This window comes from Amblyraja radiata, chromosome 8, assembly GCF_010909765.2.
Source record: "Amblyraja radiata isolate CabotCenter1 chromosome 8, sAmbRad1.1.pri, whole genome shotgun sequence".
Taxonomy (NCBI): Eukaryota; Metazoa; Chordata; class Chondrichthyes; order Rajiformes; family Rajidae; genus Amblyraja; species Amblyraja radiata.
The window spans coordinates 7,092,664-7,106,526 of NC_045963.1; the positions used below are offsets into that span (position 1 = coordinate 7,092,664).

Genomic DNA, 13,863 nt, shown 5'->3' on the forward strand with positions numbered 1-13,863 from the left:
GGATAGAGTGGGGAAAAGGAGCGAATTAATAATATTAATATAATATCGGGGGGGGGGGGTTAGTGTATGTATAATGTATGGGGGAGGCCGCCACCCCTCCCGCAACCGTGCGTTGAGGGGATGGGACTTGGTCTAGTGATTACTTAAAAAGAAAAAATGTTGGGATAATCCCTGCCTCAACTACCTCCCCTGCCAGCATATACCAGCATCTGCATGCAGTTCCTTTCTACACATGACAAAATTAGATTTTTGTCACATTATCAATACAACATTCTGCAGCTAACACTTCTGTAAAAGTAGTAAATTAGTGACTATGTTTATCTTCAGTATTTACATTCTCATCTACATCCATGTGGATCCGAGATGTATGGAGAGCTGATATAATAGAAAACCTTGGTATTTCCAGGATTTTATTTCCACAATCTTTTACAAGGTGAGAACCAAAATAGATCTAATAGATTGATACCTTTGAACAGAAATACAAAATGAGCTTGCTGAAGATTACAAATAATTTGCAAATAAAATCTTTCTCTGTGCTGTGTGGATTAAAATGTTTTATATAGTCACTTCAACCAAGATCAATTAAACCTGCTTTGTCAGCTGATCATACATTGCCCCCAGAGGCAAAGTCCAACCACATCTGCCTCGGAGCAATTTGAGAACACTGGCAGCAATGGGGAATGTGCAAAATCCATGAATGTGTACCAGTTCAACCTGCCTCATCCTAAGAATTTGCTGCTTGCAGCCATCGGCCACATTCATTATCATAACTTGCTTATTAAGTGCTGGATGTCCTGCTCTGCATTTTTTTTTTTTTTTTTTGCATTGGGAGGGGGTTTTAATTATCATTTCATCTGTATGATGGCACCAAAGACTAGTGTAGTTTATGTTCCTCAGATGCAATTTGAACTCAAATCCTACTGAAAACAAAGTATCATTTAGCCACATCTAACATTACTATAGAACTGAGTTGATATAAATACAAGTTAGAATTACTTCTTTGTGACAAAATATAATCCCTTGTTAACGACGCCACTCCAACAAATCAATTCTCAATAGCTGTTGACTAATTCCAATGACCAAAACAATAAAAGTTGGGCCAGAACCACTACAGGGTGGATGATTAAAGGTAGGACTGGGGGGGAAATTGGGTAGGAAGGGGAAAAATACTAGAGGGTATTTCAAATGTCACAATTATTTCACGCATGAGAATAGAAATGAATGGGTGCAATGTTGAATTCACCTTCCTTGTTAATGCCACAAAACGATCAGCTTGACTTATTGGTGTCCACAATCCATGGCATTATATTTCAAAAGGAAAAGAATCGTCGCATGTCCTGTGAATTTTCGAGCCTGGTACATAAATACTTGGAGAATTTTATGATGAGGTATGTAAATGCAATTGTCAATATTTCTAAAATAATTTTATAAAAATAAGAAAATAAAACACTTGAGATATTGGTTATAACAGCAAGTGGATTTTCCTTTGTGGACAATTTGCAATGTTCAATTTTCTGCTTCACTGGTAAATGTAGCAGTATGACTCTCTTCTGCAGTAGAATTCCTTGATTTGGGAACACATGGGTTTTTTAATATTACTGTGAAGAAGACATTTTAACTGTCTCAACTTGAAGAAATAGCCAGAACTAATTTATGGAATCCACATTTCCTGATGTAAACCAAAGAAAACGAACTACATTTTTGTAACAAAATAAAATGTTGTTCTTGTCAAAATAGTTGCCATTTGAAAAAAAGTTTAATGCTAGTAGCTTGCAAGATGGATTGCATACAATATGTAAATTAATAACACTTTCCGGTGATAATTAATTTTGATCAGACATTAACAGTGACACGGAATAGTTTAAACCTCATGAATTTCTCACCATTGTATGGCTCTCTGTACAGAAATACATTCAGATCTTAATAAAATACTTTGATCAATCTCTGGCGTCAAGGGTTGCAAGTTGTCCTTGATAGGGGTCATTGGCTCAGGTATTTCAAACGATCGAACCAACTTGGATTTTCTGTGGAAAACAAAATCTTATTAATTGTTAAAACTGAAGTGTACATTCGGCCCTCTCATGTGAATTAATCTGCATCTTGAACATGTCTCAGTTTTAGATTGCTAAACAGGATTAGTGTAATTGCAAGATCTCAAAATCTATTGCAGTATAGAAAAAGCACACTGCACACACCAGAAACCCATTTTGAAATTATGTGCCTTTTTAATCCTTTTTTTCGCTCTCCTTCTTCCTTTATGGAGTCTTTCCTTCAAGTTTACAAAAAGGTTTCTAAAAGAAAGTTCAGTCATGAAGGTTTTTGGATCATAATCACGAAAACAGGCAGACCATAACCCTACAATAAGCACCATTGTAACGAGAGCTTTAATTGTACCTACCGCTTAAACTCAAATTTGTTCCACAAGTCATGGATGGTGGCCTGTAGCTCAGGCTTGTTCTCATTGTTTGGTGCAGATTTCAGTGAACTTTGGATTAATCCACTGGCTCTCGCCGATTCTGGAAGCTTCAGTTTTGTGATTTTTTTTGCAGATCCAGAGCCCAGTCTGGGTAATCCAAGAATCTAAACAATAAGGGCCTTAGATAATTCTACCAAATCTATTTATGTGTATAGTTTTACAATTAAAACAGTTAATATTGCTCAGAAGTAAAAATATTACAGTTTTCATTAAACATCAATCATTTCAGAAGAGAACAGCCTCTATACTTTGGACCCATCAAGCATATTTATCCATCCCAATGCAATTAGGTTGACTCTCAATTGCCCTGTGAAATACCTGAGAATAGTGTCAATGGTCACTATCACATTCTCATTAGACAAAAACAATGGGTAATAAATGCAATGGCCAACGCTTATTTTTGCCAAATCTCCTTTTCTAGAGGGGCTGATTTACGCTGCCCCAGAGATGCCAATGGTGACCATTGGAAGCCTGGAACGTCATTTAACTACTTGACTGTGAGAAGGAACATCAGCAGTACTATCAAAGTCAATCCCATTCTCACTAGTGTACATTAGCAGTTACAGTGCATTCAGAAAGTATTCAGACCCCTTCACTTTTTCCACATTTTGTTACATTACAGCCTTATTTTAAAATGGATTAAATTCATTTTTTAAATCCTCAATCTACACACAATACCCCAGAATGAAGGTGAAAACAGGTGTTTAGAAATGTTTGCAAAGTAATTAAAAATAAATGACTGAAATATCATATTTACATAACCATTTAGATTCTTTGCTAAGACACTTAAAATTGAGCTTAGCTTCATCCTGTTTCCATTGATTATCCTTGAGATGTTTCCACAACTTGGAGGCCACCAGTGCTAAATTAAATTGATTGTACATGATTTGGAAAGGCACACACCTGTCTATATAAGCCACGAAGATGAAGGAATTGTCCGTAGACTTCCGAGACAGGATTGTGTCGAGACACAGATCTGGGGAAGGGTATAAAACAAATTCTGAAGCATTACAGGTCCCGAAGAGCACAATGGCCTCCGTCATTCTTAAATGGAAGAACTTTGGAACCACCAGGACTCTTCATAGAGCTGGCCGCCCGGCCAAACTGAGCAATCGGGGGAGACTGGAGCTGCAGAGTTTCTCTGTGGAGATGGGAGAACCTCCAGAAGGACAACTATATCTGCAGCACTCCACCAGTCAGGCCTTTATGGTAGAGGCCAGATGGAAGCCACTCCTCAGTAAAAGGCACATGACAGCCCACTTGGAGTTTACCAAAAGGCATGAGAAACAAGATTCTCTGGTCTGATGAAACCAAGATTGAACTCATTAGCCTGAATGCCAAGCGTCACATCTGGAGGAAACCAGGCACCGCTCATCACCTGGCCAATACCATACCTACGGTGAAGCATGGTGGTGGCAGCATCATGCTGTGGGGATGTTTTTCAGCGGCAGGAACTGGAAGACTAGTCAGGATCAAGGGAAAGATGAACGGAGCAAAGTACAGAGAGATCCTTGATGAAAATCTGCTCCAGAGCGTTCTGGACCTCAGACTGGGGGGGAGGTTCACCTTCCAACATGACAATGAGCCTAAGCACACAGCCAAGACAATGCAGGAGTGGCTTCGTGACAAGTCTGTGAATGTCCTTGAGTGGCCCAGCCAGAGCCTGGACTTGAACCTGATCGAACATCTCTGGAGGGACCTGAAAATAGCTGTGCATTGACGCTCCCCATCCAACCTGACAGAGCTTGAGAGGATCTGCAGAGAAGAATGGGAGAAATGACCCAAATACAGGTGTGCCAAGCTTGTAGCGTCATACCCAAGAAGACTTGAGGCTGTAATCACTGCCAAAGGTGCCTCAACAATGTACTGAGTAAAGGGTCTGAATACTTATGTAAATCTGATATTTCAGTTATTTTAAATTACTTTGCAAAAAATTCTAAACGCCTGTTTTCGCTTTTTTATTATGGGGTATTGTGTGTAGATTGATGATTTAAAAAAAGGAATTTAATCCATTTTAGAATAAGGCTGTAACGTAAAAAAATGTGGAAAAAGTGATGGGGTCTGAATACTTTCTGAATGCACTGTAAGTGTTGTTAAATAAGTACGGTGGCATAGCGTCAGAAACCCGGGTTCGATCCTGACTACGGGTGCTGTCTGTCTGTTCGGTTTCCTCCCATACTCCAAAGATGTAATGGTTTGTAGGTCAATTGCCTTGGTGTATAAAAATGTAAACACGTGTAGGATAGTGTTAATGTGCAGGGATCACTGAATGGCGTGAACTCGGTGGGCCAAAGGGCCTGTTTCCATGCTGTGTCTCTAATCTAAACTAAAGTACCATCAAATTTTAACATTATGAAATGTAGCACTGTAGCTTGAAAGGTTGAATTAATTTGAAATCATGCCTCTACAGAAACTGAATATCTAATCAGGAAAAGCAACAAACATACAAACTCACCCGATGCTTTACAGTTCTATTAGTTGTCTCTGGTAAAGATGGCAAAGTGAGGGCACTGGAACATTGATCATGAGATGCTGCACGATCATTTGGTTCCTTTCATCAAAAATCAAAAGAATAAAGGAGTATGAATAAACAACCTGAAGCTATTTGCCCGTTTAGAAAATAATGTTGAAGCATTTCAACACCAACAGAAATCTACTTACAGCCAACTCAGAGCTTGTAGATGTTGACAAAGAACCAGAGGAGTTGAAACTGCCCAGAGCAGACCTAACACTGAGAAGTGAAGGTGAGGAGTTCAGCAGCTCACAGCTATCATCTTTGGATTCTTCAGATTGTTTTGGAAAGTTTGGTTGATACTGTGTTATATTCTGATCCAATTCTGTTATCGTTTTACCATCAGTACATTTAGATTGAGATGGGTGTGCTACCTTTCTGTGGAACTGCTGCAACACAGATAAACCGGCAGCAGGGCTCGAATTACCCGATTTTTCCCTCAGTCCTCCAGACCAACCGAAAGCACTCAAGTTTCTCCTGGCCTCCAAATGAACCCTTGCAGGAACCATATTTGTATTTGGATCAATGTTCAAACTCTCAAGTGGCTTTTCATCCTGTTCACCTTCATTGCTAAATATGCTCGTCAAAACATCATTCTTCTCGTTCTTACAAGAATGTGTTGGTCTTGGGTCCCTCAGTTCCTCTGTTGCATTAGTTACTAAACTGGATTCAATGTCTGAATCTGGAGCACCAGCTTTGGGCATGCAGAAGAACCTACAGAAGTAGAACAATTTACATCAATGCAGAAGAATAAACGCGTGGAAACGCATTTAACAGCTCAAATTACATTTTGTAAGCAATAAATGTTTTCTTCACAATAAAAACATTTCCTAAATGCTACTTAGGTTCTTAATAACGATTTTCCTCTGGTTTTCAGAGTTACAGTAACATTTAACTTATATCCTGGGAATGCTAATGTCATGTGATGAAAAACAGTTTTCACTTTTGGCATCAATGTCATGTTTGCCTCACGTTATTTGAGCCAAAGCACAAATACCAAGTTTCTACCTACAAAACATTTTACAGTTTTGCAAAGTCCACGCCCTGCCGAGCTTTCCCATAACCAAGTGGGTTGGCACAGAATTAAGCAAAATACTTTGCTAAATGTATTTTAAATACCCTTTTCACAAAATATCTTGAAGCAATTTCAATTCTCCTCATCTATGCTGGAGGCAAACCGCTGGAATTCATCCACATTAAAGTCCCAATACCATCAGCATTTGTTTTCCATTTAAGACTGTTCAAGGTGGACAAGACATGGATTAATGTAACAGATACAGGTAGATAGGGTGGTCAAAGAGGCTTTTGTCACATTGGCCTTCATCAGTGAAAGTATTGAGTATAGAAGTTGGGAGGTCATATTGCAGTTATACAAGACGTTGGTGTAGAGTATTGTGTTCAGTTCTGGGCACCATGTTATAGGAAAGATTTTGTCAAGTTGGAAAGGGTACAGAGAAGATTTATGAGGATATTGCAAGGACTCATGGTCCTGAGCTACAGGGAGAGGTTGAGCAGGCTAGGACTCTATTCATTGAAGCATAGGAGGATGAGGGGTGATCTTATAGAGGTGTACAAAATCATGAGAGGAACAGATCGGGTAGACACACAGAGTCTCTTGCCTAGAGAAGGGGAAACGAGAACCAGAGGACATAGGTTTAAAGTGAGGGGGGGGGAGATTTAATAGGAACCTGACGGGAAACTTTTTCACAGAGTGGTAGGTATATGGAACAAACTGCTGGAGAAGATAGTTGAGGCAGGGACAATCACAACGTTTAAGAAACATTTAGACAGGTACATGGATAGGACATGTTAAGAAGGATATGGGCCAAACGCTGGCAGGTGGACTAGTGTAGGTGGGACGTTCAGTCGAGGGGCCCGTTTCCATGCTGTACGGCAATAACATTATTATCCTTGTCTCTTTTTTACTTCTTGCCTCTGTCACTTTCGTCCATCTGCCAATCAAACCCTGCCCTGTATCCAGCCATCAATTGCCAGCCTCTGTTCCACCACCAACTCCTGTCCACCCACCCCAGTCTGAAGAAGAGCCCTGGCCTGCAACATTCAATGTCTATTCATTCCCTTGCCTAACCCACTGAGTTCCTGCAACCTTTGTGATTTGCATGCGATGTATTATATCTGGCCAGAAGAACATTGTCTTGTAATAGAGCTACTCCAGCATTCTGAATTAGAGTTACTTAGCACCAGTCCTTTAAAAACGTAACCAATTGCACTTTACCGGCTTCTGGTTCCAGGAACAACAACGGTGCCCGAATCTTCATTTCTTTTTGCTAAAAAAGTAGCAAATCGATTCCGCAACTTGCAATGTGGCCTTGGGCTATCCTCTGTGGTTGAACGGTCTGTTGATGATGAGGACACATCCAGTTCGGAGGGAGATTGTGGATGCAGGTCCTCAACGCCTCTTGTTCTTTTATTATTTGGAAATGTGTACTGCTGTATCAAATCTCTGTCTGAAAGACTTTCATCTGGTGGTTCAAAGCAACTCTTTAATCCAGTAGTATATGAATGAAAATGAAACATCATTTACACAATGTTTTAAAATATAAACAGAATGTATAATACATTCAATTAAAACATCAGTGTTTTAGTCATAGAACTAGGTGGTGCAGCGGTAGAGTTGCTGCCTTACAACGCCGCAGACTTGGGTTCGATCCAGACTACGGATGCTGTCTGTAGGGAGTTTGTACATTCTCCCCTTGACCACGTGGGTTTTCTCCGAGACTTTATAGCCCTAGTTCCTCCCACACTCCGAAGACGTACAGGTTTGTAGGTTAATTGGCTTGGGGTATGTGTAAATTGTCCTGTGTGTGTGTGTGTGTGTAAGATAGTGTTCGTGTGCGGGGATCGCTGGTCGGTGTGTACTCGATGGGCTGAAGGGCCTGTTTTTGCACTGTATTTCTGAACTAAACTATACACCATGGAAACTGGACCTTCCACTCAACTCATCCAAGTTGTAAACTGAGCTAGTATCTGGCCCAAAACCTTCCTGATTTTTCCTATTCATATATCTATCCATGTGTCATAATTGTACTTGTCCCTACCACATACACCCACAGTTAATCCCATTCCATATATGCACCACTGCCTGTGTAATACATTTTCCCCCATGGGTCCCTTTGAAATCTTGTTAAGTTTAGGTTTATTATTGTCACGTGTATAGCGGTACAGTGATGTATTGTTTTGTATAAACATAGAAAATAGGTGCAGGAGTAGGCCATTCGGCTCTTCGAGCCTGCACCGCCATTTAATATGATCATGGCTGATCATCCAACTCAGTATCCTGTACCTGCCTTCTCTCCATACCTCCTGATCCCATTAGCCACAAGGGCCACATCTAACTCCCTCTTAAATATAGCCAATGAACTGGCCTCAACTACCTTCTGTGGCAGAGAATTCCAGAGATTCACCACTCTGTGTGAAAAATGTTTTCCTCATCTCGGTCCTAAAAGATTTCCCCCTTATCCTTAAACTGTGACCCCTTGTTCTGGACTTCCCCAACATCGGGAACAATCTTCCTGCATCTAGCCTGTCCAACCTCTTAAGAATTTTGTAAGTTTCTATAAGATCCCCCCTCAATCTTCTAAATTCTAGCGAGTACAAGCCGAGTCTATCCAGTCTTTCTTCATATGAAAGTCCTGACATCCCAGGAATCAGTCTGGTGAACCTTCTCTGTACTCCCTCTATGGCAAGAATGTCTTTCCTCAGATTAGGAGACCAAAACTGTACGCAATACTCCAGGTGTGGTCTCACCAAGCCTGGAGTATTGCCAGGTATTACTGTACAGAAATACACTCAAGCCAACTGATGTACAACTGGTACAGCGAAGGGAAAAATAATATAGTTGTCAGCATAGTAGCACGACAGTTCCAGAGATAAAGCCCAATGTGTGCAATGAGGTAGAGGAGAATCAGATTGTACCCGAGCTTATGGAAGCCTGATAACAAAGAGGATGAATCTGTTTCTGAGTCTGGTGGTGTATTCTTTCAAGCTTCTCTACCTTCTGTCTGCAGGGATAAGGAATGAATGAAGTACAATTGTTTATGTTCCCTGTTTTCCTGACGCATTAGTGCACAAGTCAACAATGGGCCAGCAGGTGGTGGGGAATCTGGTCTGGGCTACATCCTCAACTCTCTGTACTTTCTTGCAGTCTTGGGCAGTGCTGTTCCCAAACCATCACATGATGCAAGAATGTGGATATTCCACAGGGTGGCACAGTGGTAGAGTTGCAGCCTTACAACACCAGAGACCCGGGATCAATCCTGACTACGGGTGCTGTGTGTACGGAGTTTGTACGTTCTCCCCCTGACCTGCGTATGTTTTTTCCAGGCACTCCGGTCTCCGTCAAGGGGAGAATGTACAAACTCCGTACTCCAAAGGTTAGTAGGCTAAATGGCTTGGTAAAAATTGTAGAAATGACCCTCATGCGTGTAGGATAGTGCAAGTGTACCGGGATTGCAGGTCGGTGCGGACTCGGTGGGCCGATGGGCCTATTTCCACATTGTACCTCTAAATAAAACAAAACATTCACCTTATTTATGCTCCTTATGATATTATAAACCCCTGCAAGATCACCCCTCAGCCTCCAACAAGCCAGGAAGAAATGTTCCAGCCTATGTCCCAGCCAGTCCACAGAGATGTAATGCTAAGGCTCTATAAGACGCTGGTCAGGCTGCATTTAGAGTACCGTGAGCAAATTTCAGAGGAAGAAAGAACTGCAGATGCTGGAAAAATCAAAGGTAGACAGAAATGCTGGAGAACCCGAAACGTCACCTATTCCTTCGCTCCATATATGCTGCCTCACCCGCTGGGTTTCACCAGCATTTTAGTCTACCTTGGAGAGGGTCCAGAGGAGGTTTACAAAAATGATTCCAGGAATGAGTGGGTTAGCATATGATGAAGCGGGAGAGAGAAAACAGGGAATGGCATTTCCTAACTTTGTTCTTGAAGGGTCCTAGCCAAGACTGAGGCGGTTGCCCCTTTTCCGGGGATACGTCCGTGCCCGGGTGGGGTTAGAAAGGGAATACGCCCTGTCCACGGGCACCCTGGGGGAGTTCCGGGACCGCTGGGCTCTGCAGGGTGTTGAATGCATCCTTGACAAGTAGTGTAAGATAACTGTATAGTAATTTATTAAGGATATTTGTTTGTATTGTATTATGGTGGTGGGTTCTGGTTTGTTTTATTGTAGTGTAATATTTATTATTTTTAATAATTGAATACATGTTTTGAAAAAAATGAGGCGGGACACTCTGGAGTTTAGAAGGATGAGAGGGTATCTTATTGAAACATATAAGATTGTTAAGGGTTTGGGCACGCTAGAGGCAGGAAACATGTTCCTGATGTTGGGAGAGTACAGAACCAGGGGCCACAGTTTAAGAATAAGGAGTAAGCTATTTAGAACGGAGTCAAGGAAACACTTTTCTCACAGAGAGTGATGAGTCTGTGAAATTCTCTGCCTCAGAGGGCGGTGGAGGCAGGTTCTCTGGATGCTTTCAAGAGAGAGCTAGATAGGGCTCTTAAAGATAGCGGAGTCAGGGGATATGGGGAGAAGGCAGGAACGGGGTACTGATTGGGGATGATCACATTGAATAGCGGTGCTGGCTCAAAGGGCCGAATGGCCTACTCCTGCACCTATTGTCTATTGACGCAAAATTTGTCCAGCCAGTAAATCTTTAATGTTAACTAACGATACACCTCCCTACTACTCAGATTCAAACTTTATTGTCATTGTGCAGTGTACAGTACGGAGACAACGAAATGCAGTTAGCATCTCCCTAGAAGAGCAACATAGAATATGAGCAATAAATAAATATATTTACGTGCATACAGTCATAGTAGTGCAATTATTTGTTTCCTGGTGGAAGGAGTGTCCGGGGGGGGGGGGGGGTGGGAGGGTGATTGGCAATCATCGAGGTACAGTGTTAAGTAATGTAACAGCCGCAGGGAAGAAGCTGTTCCTGGACCTGCTGGTCCGGCAACGGAGAGACCTGTAGCGCCTCCCGGATGATAGGAGGGTAAACAGACTGTGGTTCGGGTGAGAGCAGTCCTTGACGATGCTGAGCGCCCTTCGCAGACAACGCTTGCTTTGGACAGACTCAATGGAGGGGAGTGAGGAACCGGTGATGCGTTGGGCAATTTTCACCACCCTCTGCAGTGCTTTACGGTCGGAGACAGAGCAGTTGCCATACCATACTGTGATACAGTTGGTAAGGATGCTCTCGATGGTGCAGCGGTAGAAGTTCACCAGAATCTGAGGAGACAGATGGACCTTCTTTAGTCTCCTCTGGAACTCCCCCAGACACGGACATTCCCGACCTTAAATAAACCCCAGGGGAGCCCTGTGACCTGCACCTCCCATCACCAAGACACGTGACTCCACCCCTCCAGAGCTGAGGGTTTGCACTGCGCCTAGCTCACCACCAGGGGCCGCCACATGCCCCCACCCCCCAGAACCAGAGGCACCAAAATGGATGGGAAGCCGAACGAGGTGGCCAGAACTCGTATATACGTCCCCATGCACAGGGGACCCGCCTGGTATGGACGAATTTGGGGGAACCCGGGGCGGTGGACGCCCCCGACGGTGAGGCTGAACCACCTGTACTGGTTCGTTAAGGTCCAAATGGGCCAGCTTCAACCGAGCCACAGACACAGTCTCTTAGCCCCTATGTCTAACACTGGAGGGGTGGAGTCGAGGACCCTTGCCGCAGCACCCAAAAGGAACCCTCATATGGGCGCTGGAAGGGCAACCTGCGGGCATCACGGAACGGAGCCGCACCGAGACGCCGGGACACAGGACAGGTCGCCGATCCCCTCCCGCAAACGGACCAACACAGATGACGGCGGATTCCGGGACCCACCAGCGGCTGGAATAAATTCCCCGGGAACGGCGAGCGGGGCTCGGCTGACCAATTCAGCTGATGACGATGCCAAATCTTCCTTCGGGGCTGGTCCGAATCCCCAGCAAGACCCATAGCAACTCGTCCATCCATTCGGGACCCGCGAGGCAAGACTTCAAGACGTCCTTAAGATGGCGGTGGAACCGCTCCACCAACCCATTAGACTGGGGATAATATGCCGTCGAATGGTGGAGCTGTGTCCCCAACAGGCGTGCCATTGCGGTCCACAGTTCAGACGTGAACTGGGCACCCCGGTCGGATGAGATGTCCAGCGGCACCCCGAAACAGGCAATCCAATGGGCCACGAGGGCGCGAGCTCACAACAGAGCAGAAGTGTTCATGAGCAGGATGGCCTCCGGCCACCGTGTAAAACAGTCCACCACCGTCAGCAGGTTCGAGATACCCCGGGACGGAGGCAGCGGACCCACGATATCCACGTGTACATGGTCGAAGCACCGCAAACTCCTGAACTGGCGCCGGGACGTGCCGCTGCACCTTCGATGTTTGGCACGGAATGCACGCACGCTTCCGCAACCCATACCACATGAACCGCGCAGCAACCAACGCCACCGTCGCCCGGATAGACGGGTGGGTCAATCCATGAATAACATTGAAAATTCGACGGCACCAGGCCACCAGAACAATAGGCCGCGGCTGCCCCGTGGACACGTCGCAGAGGATGGTAACGCCGGAGGGGCCAACAGCACATCGTCGAGCACCAAACCCGAGATCACAGAGATACTGGCATCTCCTCGTCCGCCAGCTGCACGCAGCAAAGGCGGAATTGTCTATGCCAGGGGCCATGTCGAGAACGGCTGCAATAACTGGGCGGGACAAGGCGCCTGCGGCCAGGTTACATTTTCCAGCGATGTGGCGGCTGTCGATGTTAAATTCGGAAATGGACATCAGCTGGCAACGAAGGCGGGTGCAATGCTCTTGCCGCGAGCGACTAGCCACGTGGATGTCATCCATGTAGATGAACAGGAAGTCGAACCCCTGTCCACTGCCGCCACCTGGTTCTTGATTGGCGTTGCCCCGTCACGTCAACTAAGAGCGATTGCGCCCGCGGGAAATCTGGCCCAACAACAGCTAGGCCACGTCCGCAATGGTAAACGGCCAGGTGAAGTAGCACGCGCCAAAGATAAAGAGAACGGTACGAATGCCATAAGTTTGTATAGGACTACCGTTCGTGGTAGTCAACGAGGGCCCCCCGCTTACCAGAACGCGTGTCCATCCCGGACGGGGGGGAAAACACTGACTTCTGCCCCCGTGTCCACCAGGAATCTTTGACCTTTGACCCAAACATACAGGCAGTGAATCTGATTACCGGCGGCTGGCTCCAGCGTTTCGCGGAAACGAACAGGGCGGGCGGCATTGGTGGGCCGCCGAACCCCAGCGCTGGTGGTAGAAGCACCACATTCTTTTGCCGGCTTCTCCCGTAGCAAGAGGCTCAATGGAGCCTCCGGTGGACGTGGCCCTAGGCCGCTGTGCCTTCCAGGGCACTGTGGACACCCGATCCAGCGTGTCCACTTCCTGCCACCTGGCCAGCCACACCTCGCTCCACTAGCGCCAGGGAGGTAATCGAAACTCGCCCCTGAGAGGAGCAGGTGGATGTTGTCCGGCAACTGCTGCAGGAACGCGTACTTGAACAGCAAGCTGGGCCGGTGGCCGCATATGAGCGTGAGCATTTCGCTCATGAGGGCCGATGGCTTCCGGTCGCCGACCCCGCCCATGTTTAGGATCAGCTCTGCTCGCTCCAGGTGGCTGAGACCAAAGGTGCGGAGAAGCAGCGCCTTGAGGCCTTGGTATTTATTGGCCGCCTGCAGATCGTGCAGATAAGGCACCACACGACGGCCGTTTCCTGGTCGAGTGCGCTGACGATGTAGCAAAAACGGGTTTCGTCGACTGTGATCCCGCAGATATGAAATTGCGCCTCGGCCTGCTGGAACCATATCTGCGGCTGA

General features: G+C 45.2%; 1 protein-coding gene across 4 annotated transcripts in view; it reads right to left on the reverse strand.

Moving 5' to 3' along the window:
* Positions 1-393: 393 nt before the first annotated feature.
* exo1 (exonuclease 1) overlaps positions 394-13,863 on the reverse strand; it is a 68,128-nt gene continuing 54,658 nt past the window's right edge. For all 4 annotated transcript variants that reach the window (XM_033025116.1, XM_033025115.1, XM_033025117.1 and 1 more), the window contains exons 10-15: positions 7,225-7,471; positions 5,138-5,702; positions 4,932-5,027; positions 2,399-2,580; positions 1,884-2,024; positions 394-1,353 (exon numbers count right to left, since the gene is read on the reverse strand). In XM_033025116.1, coding sequence (XP_032881007.1) covers positions 1,311-1,353; positions 1,884-2,024; positions 2,399-2,580; positions 4,932-5,027; positions 5,138-5,702; positions 7,225-7,471 — 1,274 coding nt within the window. In that variant the 3' untranslated portion in view covers positions 394-1,310. The remainder of the gene's footprint in view (positions 1,354-1,883; positions 2,025-2,398; positions 2,581-4,931; positions 5,028-5,137; positions 5,703-7,224; positions 7,472-13,863) is intronic.